Consider the following 25100-nt stretch of genomic DNA (forward strand, 5'->3'; position numbering starts at 1 on the left):
ATTCCTAAACTGTGACTGGCAGAGAACACAGTGTTCCTAGGAAGACAGGGATGGGTGGGCAGGTAGGTGGTCCTTTTCTGGTGTGCCTACTTCTTCAGCTCTTGTTCTGTCAGCAGTCATTACAGCAGGCTCACCGTCTGTGTTTATTACAAACTGTTTAATCGCTTCTTACTCCAATAACTTTAAAAACATAGAACCACATGCCAGTCTGGGTGCTCTGCTGAGAGTCACTACAAACTAGCTCATGTACAGCTTAATGCTGCAAAGATCCAACTAGACCAAGTCCCCAGGGTGCCTCAGCTGGGCCGGGAAAGAGGGTCTTGGAGGCAGGCTGCCAAGGGTAGTAGCCAGGACACTGGCTCAAGTCTGGGGAGGCACTTCAGCAGCACGATGCTCATTTTCTGTTCGTAGTGTCTCCATGTACTTCCGCATCTTCTCAACCATCCAGGATGGCAGGACAAAGGATTTCAGTTCCTCCAACTTCAGGTCCAAGCATCCTCTGGAGGAGACATTGGTCGGACATTAAAGGGAGGGTGACATCTCATCCATGTGCCTACTGAGGCAGATGGAGGATAGGGAAGGAGCCCTTTTGTTTTACCTGTAGTCATCGCTGGCAGCCAAGTCTCGGATGTCCTCCTCAATGAGAAGGTAGGCCTAAGGGTAAGGGAGAGTGATTAAGGCCTGTGATTCATTTCACACCAATTCAGAACTGCTGTATTAAATATCCTACTAGGTTACAGGTTACTAGGGAGAAGTAGGCAGGAAGACAATGGGAATGGTTTCTTGAGAGCATCTTGCACCCAGACAGAAACTTTGCAGGCAAAGTAGATAACAGTGACTAAGGAAAAAAAAAACAAAAAACAAAAACAAAAAACAAAAAAACTTGACCAGGCTGTCCCTGAACTTCCTGACTCAAAGAGGACTGCTTCCTCGGCCTTCAGAGTAGCTGGATTCCAGGCATGTGCCATGGAGTCTGGCTTTGCTGATTATTTATAGCCTTCCCACTAAAAAAAAAAAAATAGTAATAATAAAAGACTTGATGTGGTTTATGACAAAATGGTGAGAGCTAGCAGAATGCAGGAGACAGTAGAAAGTGATGTTCACCCTGGGGAACAGGGTGAACAACAGACAACATGGTTGTGCTCTTGTGCAGAGGGAAGGGTTCAGTTAACAGCGAGGCCTCCTGGGTCCGTACAACGCCACAGCCAGTGGTCCTAGAGCTCATATACAGTATCTGTTTGTGTTTCTGTAGCTGGGATTGACCTGTAACTCTTGTAGCCCAGGCTGGCCTTGAACTCATTGCAGAACTCCTGTTTTAGCTTCAAAGTGCTGGGATTATAAGCATGTGCCACATACACAGACACAACACACATTAAATAATGTAGCATATATTTTTAAAAATTAGTGCTGGGGATTAAATCCACCTGGGGACCTCATACAAGCCAGGCCAGCACTCTACCCCTGAGTCATATTATCCCCATCAGCTTGCCTCACTCCCTTTAATTGCTTTTTTGAGATGGGGTTTCATGTAGCCCAGGCTAGCTTCAAACTTGTCAGATAATGAAGGCTGGCTCCTAATGTGGCCTTAATCTCTCAAATGCTGGGATTACAGATATCTTACAACATTACTGGCCTTCTTGGGGAAAAAAAAGATTTTAATAAATTTGAGACAAGGTCTTGCTAAGTTGCTCAGCAGGGCCTTGAACTTGCTCTGTAGCCTAGCAGGCCTTGAGTTAAAAATCCACCTGGCCAAGCTGGTGGCACCATTAATCCCTGCGCTCAGGAGGCAGAGGCAGGCTTGAGGCTGGTCTACATGTCAGTTCTAGGACAGCCAGGGCTACAGAGAGACTCTATCTCAGAAGAAAAAAACAAACAAAATGCCATGCCTCAACTTCCTGACTTGTTCTGAGGTTCTGCTCCTTCTACTGCTGCCCCTCTTCATCCTCCTCTTCCTTTTGGGGCAGGGTCTCACTGTAAAGCTATGGCTGGCCTGGAACCCCCAATGATCTGACTTTCTCTGCCTTCCAAATGCTAGGATTAATGATGTGCATGCACCACCACGCCCAGCCCTGTTTCTACTTCATGTTACATTGCATTTTATAAGTGGGAACAATCTGTATAAAAGTGTAGGCAGTCACAACATAAGAGAGCTCTCACTGCTAAAAAGCAGATGGCATAGACAGGCTTGCAAAGCCAGGAGAGTCAATTAGGGACAGTCCTGACAGAATCCTCAGGTGGAGGACATTGCATGTGGAGAAAGACATCCACAGCCATCTCAGTCCGTACAACAGTGATCCTATGGCTGTTGCTTGATTTGAGATGAGATGTCTTGGAGTGGATGCAAATTTGGAGAGTGCTGTTAGGTATGGAGAACATTTCTTTCTCTTTCTTTCTTTCTTTCTTTCTTTCTTTCTTTCTTTCTTTCTTTCCTTCCTTCCTTTCTCTCTCTTTTCTTTTTCCTTCCTTCCTTCCTTCCTTCCTTCCTTCCTTCCTTCCTTCCTTCCTTCCTTCCTTTCCTTTCCTTTCCTTTCCTTTCCTTTCCTTTCCTTTCCTTTCCTTTCCTTCTCTTCCTTCCCTCCCTCCCTCCCTTCCTTCCTTCCTTCTTTTCTTTGAGACAGGTCTCTCTGCTAGTTGTAGCTCTGGCTGACTTGCAATTCACTCTGTAGACCAGGCTGGCCTTGTACTCACAGAGATGGGCCTGCCTCTGCCTCTTAAATGCTGGCATTGATGGTGTCAGCCACTATGCCTAGCTGTTAGCATCTTTTGACTTGTGTCCCTACTGTGCTGAGAATGCATTCCATGCTGTGATGATTCCTTGTGTCCCTACTATGCTGAGAAAGAAGTTCACACTTTGTGTCTGGGAAGTGCTGTGGAAGTGACTAAAAATCTACTACAGGCATATGTGGAAAGAAGCTTTGCTGGGCAGTGGGTTCCAGGACTGCCAGAGCTGTTACAAAGGAAAAACCGTGTCTTGAAAAAACAAACAAGTCTAGTAAACAGCCTTTCCTATGGGTATCTAAAATGATCCAAATCTCGAGGAGTGGGTGGGAAGGGTAGAGGGAGAGGGAGCCCTAGGAGCCTCAGTCTGCTCTTCAGCGTGAAGAAACAGGTCTCCCTTCCCACATTTTTGGTGTTTAGGGGGTCTACAATTTTGGAGATCCGGGGACTAGGTGGGTCTTTGGCAGTAGTACAAGCAGCGCTCACCATCTTTCCACCTGTTGCCCGCATGTGATGCTGCTCAGCCAGCCAGTGCTTGTCCTGAGGATCTGCTGCATACTGTGAGGGATAAAGTTAGTGGGGAACACGTTACTGGTGTGTATACCAGAGGCTCACAAATCACTACAGTGCAAGCTGAACCAACCCTGAAGCCCGAGGTTGCAGAGATTGGGTACATGTCCATTCTCCCTGAAGCCCCCTTTCTTAAAGTACAGCATCTCTGGAAACAAGTGACAATTATTTTACAGCCTATTTAAAAATAATCACAGGAGCCTTCTAACACCTGTAATTTACAGGGTCAGTGTTTTCTTTATTTTTGGTTTCTGACAGGGTATCACTAAGTAGCCCAGGCTAGGATTAACTCTGGATCCCCCTGTCCCTGCTTCTGAGTACTGGGACTATAAGCATGTGTTAGTATGTGGTAGGACCATATTTTCTAAAACAAGAGTCAAGAAATAGCATCATGTAAACCACCTGGTTTGAGAGTTCAAAGTCAAAGACAAATAAGGTTTAAATTAAACTTCCTACTACTGTGTAGAAGACAGAAGTATGGGTGGCAATTTCCTCCAGACTCAGTTTCCTCATTTGTAAAATGGACAGTGATACCACCAGGCATAATACTATGCCTGTAATCCTAGTATTTGTGAGATGAAGCAGGAGGATCTTGAGTTCAAGGTCGCCCTCAACTTACGGTGGACTGAAGGTCTGTCTGAGCTAAGACATTGTCAAGAGAAAGCCAGCATTTATTTGACAGGGCTCTTGTTAGAAACAAATAATAGTGTAAGGTGCTAAAATGCAATGTGTGACACACACGTGCTCAAAACAGCTAGGTCATAAACCAGGCTGCTTAGACAGAGAAGTGACTGTTAGCGTGAAGGTGGGGCGTTGCTAGATGGCCTGGGTTAGCGCTGAAGTTGTGACAGTACCTTTGCCTCTGCCTCTCTGGGATCATAAGTACCTGTCACTCCATCTGGATAGGGTCTCACAAGTGTTAGGCAAGGGCTCGACCACTGAGTCACTCCTGGTCCCTCTGCTTAAAAAATTGTTCTTATTTTGTGGAGACAAGGTCTCATATGCAGAGCAGGCTCATCTTGAATGCATCTTTTTTGCCTGTGACCATAGCTGGCATATATATGGTTACTTTTCCTTGAGGTTTTAAGAAATATCTCAAGTTAGGTGTGGTGGCATACACCTTTAATTCCAGAACAGGATTAAAGACAGAGGCAGGCAGATCTCTGTCAGTTCAAGACCAGCCTGGTCTACAAAGCCCAGGACAGCCAGAGCTTTATGGAGAAACCCTGTCTCAATAAACAAAACAAACAAAAGAGAAATATCTTACTTTTCAAGTATTATTATAATAAAAAATTAAAAGGGTGTGATTGCTGACACAGAAATCCCCTTTTCAGGCATTTACCCTTCATAATCATTTAGACATATAACAAGGGCATCTGACTGGGCAGTTTTTTATCAGCAAAAGGTTGGAAGGAAATACCCACCAATAAGAACAGGCTAATCTGGGCATGGTGGTATGCGTCTTTAATACCAGCACTCGGGAAGGCAGAGGCAGGCGGGTCACTGTGAGTTTGAGGCCAGCCTGGTGTACAAAGAGAGTCTAGGATGGCCAGGGCTACATAGAGAAACCATGTCCTGAAAACAAAACACAAAATCCCCCCAAATAAGGAAGGGCTAGCTAGCTTGGCATAGTGGCTCATGCTTATAATCCTAGCACTCAGGAGGTGGAGGAAGGAGATTCTGGAGTGAGTTAGAGAACAGCTTGGGTAACATGAGACCTTGTCTTAATGAATTCTACACAGATGTTAAAAGGAAGATGAGGGAGAGCTTATTCTTGTAGGATAGACAGGCCAGTAAGACCGACAACAGGTTTTTCTGTAAAATTACCAGTCAGTTGCCAGGTAGTGGTGGCACATACCTTTGATCCCAGTACTCAGAAGGTAGAGACAGGAGGATCTCTGAATTTGAGGCTAGCCTGGCCTACAGAGCCAGTTCCAGGACATCCAGGGCCACACAGAGAAACCTTGTTTCCAAAAACAAATAAAACAAAACCCCATAAAAATCTACAAGCAGAGAAGCTGGGCAGCGTGGATCCTGCCTGTTCCCAGCCTTAGCTGTAGCAGAGTGCAGGTGGCCTGCAGGCACCCATCTGGCTACACTACCATCCCACGTCAATCCCATCAATCAGGCAAGTGGAGCTCTCCAAACTGGGCTTGGCATAGTTGAGCAAAAGGTACAGGAGATGGCTAAGTAGAGCTTGAACCCAATTTTTTTTTTTTCTTCCAAGACAGGGTTTCTCTGTGTATCCTTGGCTGCCCTGGACTCCCTTTTGTAGACCAGGCTGGCCTTGAACTCACAGTGATCTGCCTCCACACCAAGCTAAACCCAGATGTTCTGACTACCAGGTCATGTGTGTCCAAGCTGCTCTGTGCCTTGCAGTTTCTAAGGCCATCTCTGACCATGCAGCGGCCTGCCTCTGCCCCCTCAGCACTCACCTACCTTAAAGAGGTGTGGGTGCTTGATGTAGATTCTCCCTCTGGTGCCTCCCATTCCTAAGGCCCTGAAAAATGAAAGATGAGTGGTCACATGTGCAGGCCCTGTTAGTGGACCCTTGAGCCAACCCCCTCCCCATTAGTACTAAGGCCTCAGACTTACTTGTTGGCTCGAGAGCCCAAAACAAAGGTGGTAGATTCATTTAGCCGAGCTGGGTCCCACTGAAAGAACAGGGAAGTGAGGGGAGGTTTAATATGCTGGGCAGGATAGCACCATTCCTCCCCTGCCCTTTACCCTCCCTCCTTATCCACTACTCAACAGTTTACACAGGAAGTGGAATAATTACAATATGTTAGGCCCTGTGCTAGACACTGAGGACAGAGAGATGGGGTAAGATACAGAGTGTTCCCCAGGAGTCCCAGACACATACTGAAAGACCACTATCTGGTGGTGCCATGACATGGCTAGGAGCAGGGCGTGAGAGGTGACTAAAGGGATGGATGGAATAGGCAGAAAGTCTCTCAAAGAGATAATCCCTGAAGTTACTTTTGTAAGGGTGAGTGCAAATCAAACAGGTAGAGGGTGGAAAGGGGCATCCTACAGACTGCAGTACAAAGACTGATGAGCACTGGTTTGGGATACTGAAGAAACTATGTAATCGCTATGTTGCTAAAAGAGAGGGGAAGTAAGTGAGCAGCAAGGCAGGTGAAAATAACTGGAGGCCCTAGGCCACACTGATGGATTTGTGTTGTGTGATCCACAGACCACAGACCACTGAAGCCTCTACTGGAAGTGAGAGCCTGATGTACTCGAAGGACAGCTTACTCTTTTAGCAATGTGGATGATGGAAGGAGAGCAGCTCAGAGGCTGCTGTGACACAGAGAATGTCAAGTAACAAAGGGCCTAAGCTACAGCAGCAGTGAGGAGGAAGAAGAGGGGGCAGGAACTGTACTACATTCATGGGTAAGGGTTTGACTGATACAAGAGGCGAGGGAGGACATTAGGCAAAGATGGTAAGGGTGCAACTTAGCAGAGAACTGTTTGCCCAGCACACACAAGGCCCTGTGTTCAATCCCCAAATCCATAAAAATGTGGAACCCATTACGGTGGTATACGTCTATGAGGCTGAAAAGGATCCTGAGTTTGAAGCCAGTCTGGGCTACAGTGAGACCCTATCTTAGAATAACAAGACAACAACAAATGGTATTTGAAGAAAGATCCTCTTTACCATTTTGGATCTGCTCTGCCTTGTTTGAAGGTTGTTTGAAGGTTCTGGCTGGGGGCATACACAGCACCTGTGTACTTCTGACCAGTACAACCTTCCTCTGCCAAAGAAGGCTGTTCTCTTGGAATGAGAATGCAGCTTTTGGAGGGGTGCATATGGAGTGGTTAGGATGGGCAAGGTCACTTGCCTATCCTGCCAGATCACCTTAGTCAGCTCCAGTGACCAATGGGTGACATATGTTGTAGCCAGATTGCCCTCGCATCCTAGATAAGCTGTGTCTGACACGCCTGGGTAACTTCAGGCAGAGAGGACTAGCAGATAGGAAGATACACAAGGTTTAAGGCAGAGAGGTGTGAGAAACACAGACTTGGGAGGTGTAAGACTGGTGCTGAAAGCATAAGTAGATGATTAAGATCCTGTACCCACAGTGGGCAAGAATACTTGCAGCTCTCTAAGATGACTAGAGTTTGAATCCTAGCACTCATATCAGGCAGCTCACAACCACCTATAATTCCAGCTTCAAGGGAATATAATGTCATCTTCTGACCTTCATGGGCATCCACACACACGTACATACACACATGCACATAAAATCACACTAGGGTTGGGGACTTAGCTCAGTGGTCGAGCGCTTGTCTAGTAAGCGCAAGGCCCTGGGTTTGGTCCTCAGCTCCGGGAAAAAAAAAAAAAAAAAAAAAAAAGACAAAATAACAAAAAATTCATACTATGCTGGGCATTGTGCACGTCTTTAATCCCAGCACTTGGGAGGCAGAGGCGGATGGAGCTCTGTTATTTCGAGGCCAGCCTAGTTTACAAAGCGAGTTCCAGCACAACCAGGGCTATATACAGAGAAACCCTGTCTTGAAAAAACAAAAATAAAAACAGATTTATACTAAAAAAAGATCCAGAGAGGCAATGAAATGGCTCAAAGGGCAAAAGCACGTGCTGAGCCTGATGATGTGAGTCTAATCTCCAAGACCTTACAGTGGAAGGAGAGGACCAACTCTCTGGGGAGTCCTCTGACCTCCATATGATCTTTTGTGTGCACACACCATAAATAAAGATCTGGTCACACAAAGAAGCTTGAGGTGAAGTGGGCCCCCGTAGTCTGTAGGTGCTAGTTTTTCAAATGCTAATTTATTTGGGAGTTCCTTAAAGCTTATTATATCTTCCCCCTCTCAACCCCCAACTTCAGGTAGGGGGAAAAGCAGGTTGGAAGGGAAAGCGGACATAGCCCTCTTTACTCCTTCCTGCTGGGTAGGGTCATAGGAGTCTTTTTGGGGCAACACCAATCTCAGTCATCAGGATATCCAGATGTCCAGGTAACCAGCAAGCACAACAAGCAGTCCCCCTCCACCTCCTCCAAGCCACCACACCTTCTTCCTCTGGGTTATCATATTTACACCTCTCAAAGTCCTTAGAATTAGTCCTCAGCTAATCCCAGCTGGCAGAGACCACCGCCCTGCACTAAGCAGTAATCAGCTGTGAACAGACTAGAACCCCACACTTGGGATTATAGCAAAAACATCTTAACATAACAGAACTGAGTTTTTAAGGAAACCAAAACTCTCATTACAGAGTCAGTTCTGGGGATGCCTATTACATGGATCATGCTGAGGTCATGCTCCTCTTAGGACCAAGGGGGCTTGAAGAGAACTGAAAGGTTCAGGAGAATGCAGGATCACCGGCTCTAGTTTTAGAGTTTTTGAAGATTCTAGAAGAAAAGTCATTACAACTGTAGAAGTAAAGAAGGCTAGATGATGAAGCTGTGTCAGGCAGTTTAATGTCAACCTGACACACACTAGAGTCACTTGAGAACAGGGACTATTAACTGAGAAAATACCCCTATCTGTCTGTAGATAAGTCTGTAGAGCACTTTCTTAATTAGGTGGGAGGACCCTACCCATTGTGGGTGCCACCGTCCCTGGGCAGGTGGTGCTGTGTGCTACAAGAAAGCAGGTTAACGGGCACAGTGGCTCATGCCTTTAATTCCAGCACTAGATACCTGTGAATTCAAGGCTAGTCTGGTCTATATAGTGAGTTCCAGGAAAGCCAGAACTACACACTGAGACCCTGGGGAGGAGGAGAGAAAGTGGGCTAACTGGCACAAGAACCAAGCCAGTAAGCTGCAGCCCTCCATAGTCTGCACCAGCTTCCTGCCCTGAGTTCCAGTCCTGATTTCCCTTTGCTGACAGACTGATGTGGAAGTGTAAGATGAAATTAACTCTTTCCTTTGCAAGGTGCTTTTGGCCATGGCATTTGACCACAGCAGTAGAAACTGTAACTAAGACAGTACCTAACTTTTAAAAATAAAATTCTAACAAGGAGACGGGATACCTTTATGTACCTCACTAGGTTTCCACATTTCAATAAACAATTCTGATCATAAAAGGAATTGCAAAAATATCCTAGGGGTGGTACAAGCTAAAGGTGTCAACAGATTTTGGGTCTGAGACTTGGCTCTATCATCAGCTAGCTGTATGGCTAGGCAAGCCTCAAATGAATTGCGAGCATGAGATAACGTCAGAAACAAGATCGTGTCTGCCCACAGGGGTTGGCAGGAAAGGAAGTTCAAGTCCAGAACAGGAACACAATCTGTATATTGCAACACAATCAGAGAGCAAGTGACTCACATAGAAATTCTGGGTGGCATCCTCACATACAAAGTAATTCGTGTTAGTGGCTACCAGTTGAAAGACTCAACCCTCTCTTTCAGAGACTTAACTTTTTGCCTTGAACGTGCAGTGATCTTCCTGCCTCTGCCTCCCAAGTGCTAGGATTACAGGTTTGCAGCACTATGCTCTAAATTTTAACATCATCTTGAAAAACTAAATCAAACCCAAAGCCTCATTCATGCCAGGCAACTGCTCTACTACGGAGCTGTGCCTGCAGCCCTGCTCTTTAGTTTCCCTCTAATTCCAATAAAGAATGAAGTCATGCCTTCTGCAGGGAATCACAGAAATGAATCGAGTCAGATTCTCTTAGAAAGAGAATACTGCATGCTTTCTTGCATGCAGTTTCTAGATTTTATATATATATTATATATACACATATAACATATATACATACATAAAATCACACATGTATATATGTATGTATATATGACATAAATGTAGAAGTGAAACTGCTTAGGGGAACAAAGGGAACTAATGGGAAAGTAGCACAGTATGGAGAGGGAACCATTCACAGTTTATCATACATGTGTACAAAAAGGAAAATACACAGCAGAACAAAAAATAAATTAATTTTTTTTCCATGCTAGGGATTAAACCTAGGGCCTTCCATATGCCAGGCAAGCATTTTATTACCAAGCTGTTGCAAGCCTAGTTCTTTATTTTGCTTCTAATTACAGTTTCTCCCTGTAATATTGTCTGGAGGCCAAGGTGGCTGAAGCCAGAGATGGGGAAGATGGCTCTGAGATGCTGTGAGCACATCCCATATTACCTCCAACCTCTTTACCTCACAAGGGCCCAGAGCCTTGGCCACTGTCGCATTTACACAAGCATACCTTGGGGCCTTCTCGGCGAATTGGTTCACAGGATTTTGGTTTCCATCTGCTTGGAAGGAAAGAAGACAGGTGAATTCTCCAAGTGATGGAGGGAGGGACTAAGCCTGGAAGTTTACCAGGGTGATGATGGTGCACTGTTTTTCTGGCAACTCATTAGAAATATAAAGGAAGCAGAAACCACTTTAGAACCTAGGGATGGGCAAGCCCAGCAATGTCTAAGTTGCAGTTTTCTCATCTGTCAAAAGGAGATAAGGGCAGCAGCAAGGAATGAAGAGCCTGGTCTACCTAGAGTTCTAGGTCAGAAACATTACTGAGTAAGAGCTTCTATCCTGGAGACAGGATAAAAGGCTTTAGGAAGGATGATGTAACTGGATACAGATCATTATAACCTTGTGTAAACTCAGACTCATAAGACCAGGATGAACCCTGTAGAGCAGTCCAAAGGCTGAGTGACTGGTACAGCTAAGCCAAGGCAAATTCATCAACTGTAAATGTGCAATTCTAGTGTCAGGTGTTGTGAACAAGTGGGAGACAGGGAGGACTTGAGATAACTCTGTATCTTCTTTTCGGTTTGTGATGTATCTAAACATGCTCTATAAATACAACTTAAAAGAGCTCTTTGAAAACAATCATCCTCTAGTTTCTAATAGTGCTTTACCTTTTAATAATTGTATAATCAGTTTTTTTTATTTGTTTTGTTTTTCGTGACAGTGTCCCATGTAGTCCAGGCTGGCCTTCAAGTCACTAATCATTATGTAACTGAGGATACCCACTAAGTCCTGATCACCCTGCCTTTGCCTCCTAAGTACAGGGATCTCAAATGCCTACTACCATGTCCTACTAGGGCAAGTAATTCTGACTTTTTAAAAAGTCTGCTAATTGTTGTGTTCTTTAAAGAGTAGCTGTAAGCTGGTACTTTGACCAACTCTAACATTCAAACATGAATCAAGTCTGGTATTTAATCAAGCTGTAACTGTTCTGGGTTTTGTAAAAGCAGGATAAAACAACATCTCATGGCTCCTTCACTACCCTACACTGGACAACCCTCTCCCACAGTAGCTTAGACCAATGGACTTGGGTCCACCAGGCTTTTACTTCTGGCTGCTTCCCATTCATGGCCACGCCCCCCTCAGTTCCCTTCAGCTCTTACAGCACTGGTGGCCCCTACTCACACCATGCCAGCAGCTGCACGGTCATTTGACAGGACGTGTCCAGGAGGCCGACCTTTCCTCTGCACAAAGAAGAGCTGTCAGAGCCCTGACATGGCGGCAGCATCCCTGCTCTAGTATGCTGGGGCCAGGGCAGTTAGTGGAGATGGTTGTCTAGTGAGAGCAAAGCCCTGACCATGGGTAGCATCCCTGCCATCAGTTTACTAGGGCCAGGTCAGTTAGTAGACATAGCTGTGCGAGAGAACCGAAGACCCTGGGAGTGCCCTGGAGAGTGACTGTTTCTTTTTTCAACCCATGCCTGGAAAAGCTTTTAAAACAGAAGGGCTATTTCCCAGCTGGAAGCTCCAACAAGGACATACTTTCTTACCTTTTTGGGAATGGGGCTTCCTCGGTGGGATTCCTCTTCTGCTTGCCGGCCACGCTGAAGGAAAAGGGAAGGGAGTCAGTGCAAGGTGAGTGCCTGGGAGCTGCAGTAAGCAGGGCTCCACACTCAAGTCTCTGGCCACCATCTGATCCAGGTCTCAGAAGCCTAAAGGTGCCTTTTGGACCTGGCTCTATGGGCAATATGTGGAATTTCCTGGGTCCATAAATTTTAGCTGTCTCCCACTTGACTGTCTCCCCTCCCAAGGCCCTTTCTAGGGAACAGTGATTCTGACCTTGATCCCTGGAAGTTCATGGGCCAATCTGGGTATCACCTTTTCTCCATCTGAAAAGAGCAGCTTTGCCTGGAAGGGAAAACCAGTGTTGCCCATCATTAGCTTGGTGGGGAAGACCTCTTTACAAACTTTTCCATAATCAACACAAAGGCATGGATACTCTCATTTATATTCAAAGACCAACAAGCCAAAAAGGCATTAGCACGTATATCCATTTATAAAAAGTGGCTACAAAGCACATTCTGTTTCTGCCTTTTGACCATGGAGGAAAAGGGAAGGAGTTGTGAGACACTTACAAACCATCTTTTGGTCATGATCATTGAAGAGCTGGTGAACAAAGGCTGGAGTGTGCTTAGTGTGTGAGGCTCTGAACCTGCAGCCAGCTCATATTAACCTCAGCATTCAGGAGGCTTGAGGCACAAGGACTGCTGCATGTCCATGAGACACTAAGAAAAACAAAGGTGTGTGTGTCTCTGTGTTTGTGTGGGTGCATGCACTCAGACAGGAGGGTGAAAAACCCCAAGGAAAGAAGACTTGGCAAAGGGCATGAGGGCTGGAGTTCCATCTGGAGTTGTGGGCTACCTGACTGAGTGCTGAAAACTGAGCTCAGGTCCTCTATAAGAGCTGTATGTGCTCATAATCGATGTGCCATCTCCCCAACCCCCATACTTTCACACATCCCTCCTCTTTTAAAAAAGGATTTTTATGTGTATGGGTGTTTCTCTACATGTATGTCTACATGCATGCCTGATGTCTAAAGAGGCCAGGAAGGGGGGAATCAGATCCCCTAGGACTGGGGTTGTAGACAGTTGTGAGCTACCATGTAGGTACTGGAACTGAACCTGTGTCCTATCTGAAAGGGTAGTCAGTGCTCTTAAACACTGAGCCATTTCTCTAGCCTGTATTTTTACATCTTAATGTGGCAAGTAATTCCTTCTCAGTCTTTCGGCTAAGATCAACTACAGTATCTTAATAGGATGCAGTAAGGACTCTTACTGAGCTTTTGTTAAGACTGTCAACACATTTAATTCTCATAACCTTCAAGGTAGAACCTTTATCTTCATTTTGCAGCTGAGAAAACAGTAAGTGAGGCAACTTGCCTAAGGTCACAAAACTAGTCAATGGACTTGTATTGGAGCAGTCTAAAGCAAGAAAAAGCTTACATTCTTTTTTGTTGCATTAATTTACTGTGTGTATGTGTCTTTATGCTGTGGAATGTGTGGAAGTCAGCAGACAACTTACAGCTGTCAGTTGTCTTCATGTGTTGTCAAGCAAGCACCTTTAATTACCGAGCCATCTTCCCAACCCTTGTTTTGAGAAAGGGTCTTTCTCAAAAGAAGCTCACCTAGGACTTGCTAGGTAGCCAGGCTGGCCCCTAATTTAAAACTGCCATGCCCCTGCCTCTTTATTGCTGAGATTGTAGGCCTGGAATATGCCCAGCTAAGTCTCCATTTTTTTTTAAATTGGATTTTTGAGACAGGATTTCTCTGTGTAGTCCTGGCTGTCCTGGAACTCACTCTGTAGACCAGGCGAGCCTCGAACTCAGAGATCTGCCTGCCTTTGCCTCCTGAGTGCTGTGATTAAAGGGTGTTCACCACCATGCCCTGCTGTATGAACACCCTTAATGAACACAAGCTAGTTGCAAAAATAAAATGAATAAATAAAAGCAACTACCTTCTAGAAGAAAACCAAACAGAGAACTCAAGACAACATGCGTCTGCACCTCCCTGACAAACACACTGAGGGAGCAGTGAGAGAGCTTAGGGAACACACCGAAAAGGGCAAAATGGACATAGGAAGCGAAAGCAACTGAGCCAATACCTAACTCCCAAAACCAAAACAACCGGTGGGAAGGTGGCTCAGCGGGTGAAAAGGCGTGCCATTCATTAAACACCAGCACCTCAGAACCTACAAGGGGAAAGGTGTTCTCTGACCTCCTGTGTTGAAATTAATGTTAAACAAACTACTACCACATGACCAACTAAAAATAATCCTAGTGTAATCATCATCATGTTTAGTCTGAAGAATTTTCTAATGAAGTAAGTATGTATGTTTTAGACAAGGGAAGCCCAAAACAAAATGCTTCCAAGTATCCCAGTCACCTGAAATAGAGGACTTTTAGACAGGGTTTCTCTTTGTAGCCCTGGCTATGCTGGAAATCACTCTGTAGATTTGGCTGGACTTGAATTCAAGGTATCCACCTGCCTCTGTCTCCCAGGCACTGGGATTAAAGGTGCACACCATTACACCTGGCTGTTTATTTACTTCATGTGTATGGGTGTTTTGTTTGCATGCCGGAAAAGGGCACTAGATCCATGGGACTACAGTTAAGAGACGGCTGTGAGCTGCCATGTAAGAGAGCAGCTAGTGTTCTTAACTGCTGAGCCATTTCTCCAGCTCATTTTTGTTGTTTCTAAAAAGACAGAATCTTACTGTGAGCCCAGGGTGGTCTAGAACTCACTATGTACTCACCAGGCTGACTTCAGAGATGCTTTTGCCTCTATTTCCTGAATCCCAGGACTACATGTATATGCCATGACAGCTGGTTTTGTGAGGAAGAACCCTTTCTAATACCTATGAATGTAACTGCAATGTAGGTAACATTTATGCCTGTGTTGCCTGTACTGGGCTGTGAGGTTAAACACACTGTTCCATCCAGTGCCTCCAGCAAAGCACTGGTGGTAGGGAGGGGCTCTACGCCCAGCTTCAGAGATGAGAGAACTGAAGGTAAGGAACTTGCTGTAAGTGTCCTGTGCCCTGGGCTTTACATCACTGCTCTGACTCCGAGTGATCAAAACCTTCTGGGTTCCACACCCGTGCTTCTCAGCAGTTCAGCACTGCTAGGCTCATCTGCAGGACATGCATGGGGATGAGGAGACTGGAAAGCAGCGATGCAAAGAGTGCAAGTCATGCCTACCTAACTTTTCAAACAAAATTATTTATCACCATCATTATGTGTGGTTTGGCCATATATACTGATGATCTGAGTGCGTTCCATGCTCAGGAACTTCTTGGTAGGAGGAAGAACTTCAGAAAGTTGTCTTCTGACTTTATACACCTGCCATAAAACATTTGCACATATGTACACACCCACTCCATGCTTGCTATGGAACACACACATGCATACACACACACACCTAAAGGTGAGGGATTTGAGATGCAGTTCAGTGAAGGTCTTCTCAACTTAACCTTGCTTCAGCTCAAACTTATGAAAACACTACTAGCAAATGTGTGTTGTTACAAACTGTTACAACTGCTCAGATATGACACACCTTCCTAAAGAATCTAGCCTTTCAGGAATTTGGCAGCTTAAGCTTCAGTCTCCAAGAAGCAAATTAGTTTTCAGTGTTCTTCAGGGTGGAGCTGCACCTTCCAGAACTAGGGTTCAGGCAGTGCCCTTGCTCCTTTCTGAGGTTCTGAGTAGCTTGTCTTTCACAGGCAAGCAAGGCACAGTTAATGAATTCACAGTCAAACAAAGAATGTGGTTGATGCCGACAATCCCTATTAATAGAGTGGCTGACACAGGCCAACAGGTTCTCTAGCATCTCAGAATACAGTTATTGATAGAACCGATGTCAAACCGTACTAGGCCTATGACCCCCCCAAAAGGGGCGGTATCTACTTGAAGGGGATCCACCAACCACTTGGGAAGGCAAGGCGCATCTTGAACTACAATGTTTTCCTATTTTGCCTTTAAAAATGTGACAAATATGTGTGTGGACATTCATGTGTAGGTCCGAAGACAACTTGCAGGTGTGAGTTCTGGGGAATTAAACTCAGGCCATCAGGCTTGAGAGCAAACATCTGGGGAGAGGGGATAATGTGTTGATTTGATGTATGCATGAAATGATTATCACAGTTTTGTATCATCACCATATAGAGTTAGCACTGTGTATGTATACATCTATATACAATTAAGAAGTACCTTCTTAGCAGATATCAAGTATATAAGAATGTCCACAACTATTGTCACTATTCTGCATATCAGAGCCCAGAAGGACTCCACCTTCTAACTTCAAGCTTCCTTAGCTTCCTACGTAACCACTATTTGACTCTATTTTTGTGAGTCTGCTAAGCACAGTTTCTTCATCTGTAAAACAAGGATGAACAGAACAGCACTTACATGAACCTGTGTGGTACCTGGCACATATTTAAGCCATTTCGCTTCTTGCTTTGTCAGCAGCTGCCCTGAGCTCAACATGGATGTAAGTGGCTTCCTGATGTCCTCCAAGTACCACTAATGAAAGCCCCACTTTTCTCAGCTGACTCAGTGACTGAACCTTTGCCTGCATCCCTTGGCGCTTACCTGCTCCAGGCAGCTCCGGCAGGCCTCCTGAATCAACTGCTCTGCATCCACCTCTTCCCCAACATTGTCTCGGACATTCAGTGCTGCCTTCTGGAAGAACTAGGGGAGGACATGAGGACAAGGTCAAAAGTCTTACAAGGCTGCATTAACCAAAGGGAGCACATACAAAGCATGGCAACATTATGGATGACTTGTTGGCTTTGCTTACGCACAGCCTTTTGATTTCATAATCACATGTAAAGAAAGAATGCTATGAAGCAAATGGGCCGACACAGGCAGAAAACATCAAGACAATGGAAGATCATGAATGGATTTCCATGATCTGATCCCTTATCTATGGGTCAGGGAAGATGGCCTGTCCAAGAGTCCCAGGATACCAGCAATACCAACAGACAAAGGCTAAGTAGGGCTGAAGTTTCCTCTGCTGGGTAAAAGAAAGAGCTTGATTCAAAGATATAATGGAGGTTTTGGTTTCTTTGTCATGTTTTTGTTTTAATCCCAAGTGTGGGATATAGCGTTGCTTTTGGTTTGTCCACAGCTGATAACTGCCTCATGCTGCTTGGAGAGGAGCGAAGTCTTTGCCAGCTGCAGATAGTTTAATTGTGAGGGGGTATAAACACCAAAGCCGAGAGAGAAAAAGATGCTTCAAGGTGATGGTCGGAAAGTGGCTTCAAGAATGCTTCAAAGAGACAAAGAAAGAAGGCTGCTGTTTCTGCATTTGCTGGTTAGCTGGACTGCTAGATATCCCCACAATTGACATTGGTATTATCCCAAAGAAGCTGTAAGTAGCCCCTCTCCCCACTAACCTTTCTCTCCTACCTAGGGTTGGGGTGTTGGAAAGTATTAGGAGGGAGAAGGGGTGGAGAAGGGAGGTAGAGGTATAAGATAACCCAAATAAAATAGTATAAATAGTGCCAACACAAAGATGCTATGAGATGGGGCCCCAAACACCAGAGAGGTACCTGAGAACACATTATTTAAGTATCCAAGTTGGACCAAGAAGATGCCTCTGTGGGTTAACACATACAAATCTTTTTAGAAGTGTCCAAATTGTATCTGTAATAGAAAGTATCATTTCTCTCTGGGATACAGGAAAGTTCTGGAAACCACAATGTTTCTACTGTGGGAGAAAATGAGGAGGATGCATTCACTGCCACTTTACACGTTGTGAGTTCAATGCCTCTGTTGTTAACATAAAAGCCAGGGAGAGTGCCAGGCATGGTCGCCCATGCCTTTAGTCCCAGCACTTGAGGCAGAGGCAGGCCAATCTCTGTAAATTCCAGGCCAACCTGGTCTACACTGTGTTCCAAAACAGCCCCAGGCCTATGTAGAGAGACACTGTCTCAAAACAAAACAACAAAGAAAAAAAAAACAGAACCAAACCAGGGAGAGCACAGGAAATGACCACACCTTTCTGGACAGCAACTTTCTCTCTTGTACTCCTTAATTCCATCTTAAGGAACTGACTCCTCAGAAACCCTCTCAAGTGAATAATATTTTTAATTAAAAATTACACTCATTATTCATTTATTTAGTATGCAAGTGGAAGTCAGAGGACAGTTTGCAGGAGTTGGAGTTTTCCTTCCATGATGTGAGGTTTGGGACTGAACTCAAGTCTTCAGGCTTGGTGGCAAGTGCCTTTATCTGCTGAGCCATCTCATTAGCCCCCCTGTAACATTCCTTCTAGGAGCTAGCTAATTACGTTATGGTATACTGATGAACAAGATTACTCTCTAAACTATTATGAAGGATCAGGGTTAGCTATTACATGATGATCTAAAAACATGACCAACATATATTAAATGACATCAGTCAAGGTGACAAGGTTTGTGCAAGTGACAGCTGGAAGGTTGTATGGTCACTGTTGGCAGTCAGCTATTTCTGGAAGGTGAGTCTTAGTGACTTTTAGCTTTTATTAAAAATATTTATATTATTTTATAAGGAATATTTTCTATTTGATTTTATCATAAAAATTTTTTTAACACTGTGTATGTGAGCACAAGCACGCTTGGTGCCACAGTGTGCGTAAAGGTCAGAGGGCAATTCTGTTGGCGCGGTCCTTCCCCCATGTGGGTTCTAAGATCCACCTCCAGGGTGTCAGGCTTTGTAGCAAGTGAGCTGTCTCACTGGTCCTGTTTCCTGTTTTTAGAACAGGGCCTCATGTACCCCAGGCTGACCTCCAACTTCCTGTATAGCTGAGGATGAGCTTGAGCTCCTGATCTTGTCTCTACCTTCTAAGATTACAGGCATGTGGCACACCTGGCTTTAGAGAATGTTTTATCAAAAATCTGAAGTAAAAAAGTTGAATTATGGGGCTGAAGAGTTGGATGGCTCAGTAGTTCTGAGCACTGGCTGCTCTTCCAGAGGTCCTGAGTTCAATTCCCAGCATCCACATAGTGGCTCATGTAACCATCTATAATGAGATCTGGTGCCCTCTTCTGGCATGCAGTTGTTCATGCAGGCAGAACACTATACATAATAAATAAATTAATCTTAAAAAAAGTTGAATTATCCAAGAAACACCTACACATACACAGTCAAAAAGTCCTACCATGTTTGTTTTACTATTTATCTGCTCATTCTTCTACCCATCTATCGATCAATTTAATGTTATTAAATATTATTTAAAATTTTTTTGCAATGCTAAGATGCAAACCCAAGGTCAGTGTATGTGAGGCAGGCTGGACCACAGTGCTAATCTTAAAAAATATTATTACGTTTATACATACATACATACAGTATACATACATAGTGTATATGCTTGTTAGAAGACAATCTGTGGAGCTGGATCTCTCCTTTCATCATGTATGTTCTGGAGGAGATTATATTCAGGTCATCAGGCTTGGCAGCAAGTACCTTGACTGAATACCTGAGCCACCTCAATAGCTCTAGCCTTTAATCTTTGAGACAATCTTAGTAGGTAGCTCAGGTTGGCCCTCAACTCCTAATCCTCCTGCTTCCACTTCCTAAGTACTGGGATTACAAGCATGCCAGGCCTATCATTAAGTATTACAATATTAAATACTCTATATTATCAAAATATCTTTTTAAAAATTTTTTTTGTGTATGTTTTGCCTGCATGTATGCCTGTGCACCACATGTGTGCCTGGTGAGTGAGGGGCCAGAAGAGGTTGCTGTTCTCGTGGATCTGGAGTTAGGGGTTATGGATGGCTGTGAGCCACCATACGGGTGCTGGGAACTGAACCTGGGTCCTTAGCAAGAGCAATAAGTGCTCTTAATCTCTGACCATCTCTTCAGCCTTGATTTTAAAAAAAAAAAATCTTAAAAAAAACCTTACATTTATTTGTTTGTTTGTTTACTTATTTAGTGTGTGTATGTGGCCATGCATTCCATGGCATAATGTTAGAAGTCAGAGGACAACTTGGGAGTGTCAAGTTTTTTTTCCTTCTACCATATGGGACTCGGTTGTAAGGCTTGATGGGAAACATCTTCACTCGCTGAGCCATTGTGCTGGCCCTAGAATATTTTTTTAAAAAGTGGCATACACTTAACAGAAATAAGAAAGATTGACAATGCCTTGAGCAAGTTGAGACATAGCTAAAACTTCTATTTTAAAAAGTTTAAAGAGATCAACAGCTGAGCTCTGAGAACACTGGTAAAGTGCTCAGGTGAGGCCAGGCATCACAGGAGAGACACTAATAGCTTTATTTTTATTTTATTGTACAGGTGCCCCTGGCACCTGTAGGGAGGGTAGATTTAAGAAGGAAAGAACAGTCAGATCTGGGCAATCTCAGAGGCCTGGGTGATGAATAATGAAGGTGTGAACCAGACTGGGACACGGAACACGCTGTAGACCACTACATATAAGAAGGTAGGCTTCTACATGAATGGCCCCAAACTGAGCTCTGATCCCTACTGTGTTCCTGCCCTCCTCACAGTGAGCCAAAGGCAGCTCTGCTTTCATAGCTGCCCAGAACAATTAGGTTGGAAGGCATACATTCCTCTTCTTCTTTACTCTGCATCAGAGTCACGGAAGTAAAAATATATGAAGTTTTTCTTTACTGCTAAGGCTCCAACCACTTTCATCTCTTGCTGGGATTATTTCTGTTTCCTAACTGGTCCTCCTGCAGTCTATTCTCTACTTGATAGTAATTTAAAAAAAAAATTATATTAATTAATTAACTTATCTATTTATTTCTATGTATGTATTCTCACTAAGTAGCACTAGCTTATCTGGAACTTTCTATGTAGACCAGGCTGACCTTGCAGAGATCTGTCTGCCTCTGCTTTCCATGGGCTGAGATTAAAGGTATGTATATACCACCATGGCTATCTTATAAAATTATTTTAAACTATGTTTATGTGCTCAAATGTATTGCAGAAGCCAAAGATGCTGGATCCTCCAGAGCTGGAGTTATAGGCAGATGTAAGCCGCTTGATCTGGATGCTAAGAAACAAACTCAGATTCTCCATAAAAAAACCAGTATGTGCTTTAACTGTTGAGTCTTTACAGCCCCTCCCTTAAAAAAATAATCAGCTGATTCTTTCAAAGCATTGGCAGGAGGATTGTGGGCTTTGGGCTATCCTGTATTATATAGTGTATTCTAAGCTTCTCTGAGCTACTTTAAAAGCAAAACCAAACAATAAAAAAATGGTTGGGTCTGTAGAGATGGCTCAGGGATTAAGAGCACTGGATGCTTTTCCAGAGGACTAGGGTTCAGTTCCCAGGAGCCATGGCTCACAACCACCTGTCAATTCTAGCTGCAGGGGATTTAACACCCTTTTCTGACCTCTGTGTGCACCAGGCACACATATGATACATATCTATACACTCAGGCAGAAGACCCATACACATTAAAAAACAACAATGACGACAACAAAACCCAAGACCAAAAACCCAGCAAAACCTAAAATGGCTTCAAAGTAATTTTTACATGATCTGTAGTTATTTCTTTTTACAAAGTCTGCATTATCCTGATACCAAAACAGGACAAAGAAAATTATAGGCCAAGCTCCTTGAAGAACACAGAAGAAAATTTCTCAACAACATACTTGCAAACTGATTTCAAAAAAACATGATGAATATCATTCATCACAAGCAAGCAGGCTTTACTCCAGAGATGCAGAGATGGTTCAGCACTTGCAAATCAATAATGGAACTCATTTACACCATAGACTCAAGACAAGGCACATCATCATCTTACACATATAAAAAGTGCTTTAGACAAAACAAAAACCCACATTATTTTGTTATAAAATCCCGAAGAATGGGCTGGAGAGATGGCCTAGAGGTTAAGAGCACTGTCTGTTCTTTCAAAGACCCTGCGTTCAATTCCCAGCAACCACATGGTGGCTCATAACCATCTATAATGAGATCTTATGCCCTCTACTGGCCTACTGGCACACATGCAGGCAGAACACTTTATAAATAATAAATATATCTAAAAAAAAAAAAAAAAAGTCCTGAAGAAACTTGAAAGAGAGAGAATGTATTTCAACATAACAAAGGTTACATATGACAGACCTACAGCCAACATTACATTAACTAGGGAAAACTCAAAACTGAAATCAGGAAGACAGTGTGTTCACTTTCTCCACTCTTACTCAGTCTCAGAGCAGTAAGACAACAGAAACAAAGGATACAAACAGGAAAAGAAGAAAGCCAAAGTGGATTACTTGCAGATGATATTCTACACATCAGAAAACCACAAGACAAGCACTTTCAATGAAGTGGCAGAATACAAAATCAACATACAAAACCCCAGCCTTCCTATACACTGACAGTAAACAGGCTGAGGAAGAACTCAGAGAAATAATCTCATTCACAATTGTCACAAAATAAACCAGTCTCTAATGCAAACTTTAAACCCTTGAAGGAAATTGATGAAGACACTACAAAAAGGAGTGACACCCGCCCACATGCTTATGGATTGGAAGAACCAATAACATGAAGCAAAAACAATCTCCATCAAAATGCACGAGTGTCTTTAGTGGTAAGCAGCCTATTTCTAATTCTCCCAAAAGCCTTTCTTGTCATGTGTTCTTTGCACTCTCGTTTAACGTGAGCAAGGGTATTATTTGTTCTCTACACTGCCACATTCCAGATCATGCTTGGAAATTTGCTAATCATGGATTACTATTCTTTTCTTCCAGTGCTTGGGATCAAACCTAGGGCTTTGTACACACAAACTAAGTGTGCTCTACTAGGCTACATATGCAGCCCCAAATCACTTAAGTAATGATGCTGATAGTATTTTTAGTAATCAATAAACAAGCCTGTAACTTCTCATGCTCTAAGCAAGGGTGTGGACTACATTAAAATGAAACCATTTAGGGAAAAAAATGTATTTAAATTAGCCCCAAGAAGTGGAAAAAGTTACTGGGGTGTATACCCAGAATTGAAACGTTGAGTTATCTCTGTGTATGACTATGAAGAGAGACTGGTGACAGGAAGAACCAGCCTACTTAGATGTCTTCCTTGATCCCCACCCTCCCTTTTCTCTCTCTCTCTCTCTCTTTAAGATAGGGTCTCACTATGTAGACCATGCTGTCCTAAAACTCACAAAGATCTGCTTGCTTTCTCCTGGGTGCTGGGATTAAAGGCATGTGTCACCATGGCTGGCTTTTTCTAAGTTCTTTAAAAAAATAAAAATTATGTGTATATATCTGTGGAATATATACTGTGTATAATTTGCAGAGGCCAGAAGAGGGCACTGGATCCTGGACCTGAAGTTACAAGTGGTTGGGAGTGGCCTGATATGGGTGCTAGGAGCTAAAATTGAGTCCTCTGCAAGAGCAGCAGGCACTCCAGACCATTGGGTTATTTTTCCTGCCTCTATTCTCTTGCTCTCTCTCTCTCTCTTTCTTTAACTGACCTTGTTTTGATAGCACTGTTAGTTTTAGTCACCGTGTCCCTCTCACCTTCATGTACTTGTTGAAGACACCCTGGATCTCCTCATTGATGCTAGGCTGCAAGACAGCACGGAGGAGATCCATAGAGATGGCTGGATCTGTGAAACTGCATTGGGAGGGAGACACAGTTAGGGCGAGTGTTCCAAATCTACTTTCCCAGAGTGCTCTGCCAGTTAGCGACACAGGATTTTTACATTTTATTTCATCGCAAATCTGTGAAATGCAAATTATTTTCAAAGTGTTTTATGAAATATAGTACATACCCATATATATACACACATACATAATTTTGTTTATTTTTTGAGATGGGGTCTCATGTAGCTCTGGCTGTCCTGGAACTCACTATGCAGATCAGCTTGGTCTCAAACTCAGAGGTCTGCCTGCCTCTGCCAAGTGCTGTGTTTAATAAATGATAGTCACTACCCCAGGTCAAAACTGTAAGTAGAATCCAAAGGCCCATCCTGGGTGAACTTCCTTAGGCTGGAACTTAACTAGTAGCTCCATACCACAGCTGAGAGAACAGAGGCTAAGAAAAGTTAAACTTATCCAGTTAACGGCTGTCTGCATTAGAACAGATGTCTGAATCTTGAATTCGCATCCTCTGACTTACAGATCTCAATCACCGAGAGTTAAGAGATTGTACCAGATTTTTTATTCCTTCCCTGTTTTGGAGAGTTTGGAAGTGGAACTGACTTAAGGTTATAGGAATTACAGCACCCCAGTCCCTCCCGCCACGCCCCAACTCCAGAGCTCTTTCTACAGTTGTTGATCTCAGACTCCTGTAGTGGGGTTTCCAAAGCACTCATCCAAGTCAATGTAACCGGATATGGGTCTCATTCAGGGCTAGCCTTACCTTGTGGTCATCTGAGAGCGGCGGCCCCTTCGCTGCACCTGCCGGTGTTTTATCATTATGTTCCAAGGGTTCTGTTGGCACAAAATGGGCAAATGTCACTGAGGCCCCTCATAGTGAGGATGAGGAGAAAGCGAATATGAAGCTAAACCTAGACGTTCCTGCTTCTCACTTCTCCCACCTTGGGGTGAAGGGGAATTCAGTGGCTGGAAGACCCTGTCAGGGTGGAGGAACTGGGAAAATGTTTTCTGCCACAAATGTCCAGAGCTCGTTCTTCCTGGAAGAGCAGCAGTGTTTACGGAGGGACTACTCTGATGCGGGTGATGGATGAGTCAGGGCGCTCTACCCGCCTTTATCAGCCCATCCCACCACAACTCCATCAAGCTGGGGTTAATGCTGTTCATTTCACAGAAGAGAAACCTGGCGCTCAGAGGGTGTCACATCAGGCCCACGTCACCTAGCTAGAATCTGAATCCAGGTCGTCGTACTGAGAAAACGGCACCCCCTGGGCCGTACAGCCGCCGCGTTCTTTCGCCCGCGGGCCCGGGGCCCGGGAGCCCGAGGCCCTGCCCGGCCCGAGCCCCGGCCTCGTCCGGGCGCCCTCACCGTGAGAACCGGCTGTCCTACCGCACCCGCGTCGCTCAGCTCCAGGCCGCCTCGCTCCGCCCCGTTGGGGCCCCGCGGCTGCTCAGTATCACCAGTCGCCCCCATGGCGCCCCCGACCCACAACAACCTCAGCTCGACTCAGCCACCGGAAAGCGGCGCCGTGACGTCACGGAAGCGCCCCGGCAC

At 44.4% G+C, this 25100-nt stretch overlaps 1 protein-coding gene across 2 annotated transcripts; it reads right to left on the reverse strand.

Annotated features, from left to right (window-relative positions):
* Window positions 1-138: 138 nt before the first annotated feature.
* On the reverse strand, window positions 139-25100 carry Dnttip1 (deoxynucleotidyltransferase terminal interacting protein 1). Of its 2 annotated transcripts, none has more exons than XM_021638591.2 (13): window positions 24915-25100; window positions 24312-24382; window positions 23468-23564; window positions 16586-16684; window positions 12280-12348; window positions 11991-12044; window positions 11627-11685; window positions 10455-10500; window positions 5884-5942; window positions 5728-5788; window positions 3205-3276; window positions 599-654; window positions 139-499 (listed from the first exon to the last, which is right to left on the reverse strand). In XM_021638591.2, the coding sequence occupies exons 1-13, from the start codon at window positions 25017-25019 to the stop codon at window positions 361-363; spliced, it is 987 nt and encodes a 328-aa protein (XP_021494266.1). In that variant the 5' UTR covers window positions 25020-25100; the 3' UTR covers window positions 139-360. The 2 variants fall into 2 exon arrangements, with proteins under 2 accessions (XP_021494266.1, XP_060238837.1); XM_060382854.1 differs by lacking the exon at window positions 24915-25100 and adding an exon at window positions 24766-24879.

Source organism: Meriones unguiculatus, chromosome 4, assembly GCF_030254825.1.
Source record: "Meriones unguiculatus strain TT.TT164.6M chromosome 4, Bangor_MerUng_6.1, whole genome shotgun sequence".
In the NCBI taxonomy this organism is placed as follows: Eukaryota; Metazoa; Chordata; class Mammalia; order Rodentia; family Muridae; genus Meriones; species Meriones unguiculatus.

Excerpts from the sequence above, each read along its gene's own strand:
- Dnttip1 (XM_021638591.2), bottom strand. The coding sequence starts at position 25,019 with ATGGGGGCGACTGGTGATACTGAGCAGCCGCGGGGCCCCAACGGGGCG. Across the intron at positions 11,686-11,990 it reads GAAGCCCCATTCCCAAAAAG|AGGAAAGGTCGGCCTCCTGG; the intron begins GTAAGAAAGTAT and ends TTCTTTGTGCAG. Across the intron at positions 655-3,204 it reads GGGCAACAGGTGGAAAGATG|GCCTACCTTCTCATTGAGGA; the intron begins GTGAGCGCTGCT and ends CCTTACCCTTAG.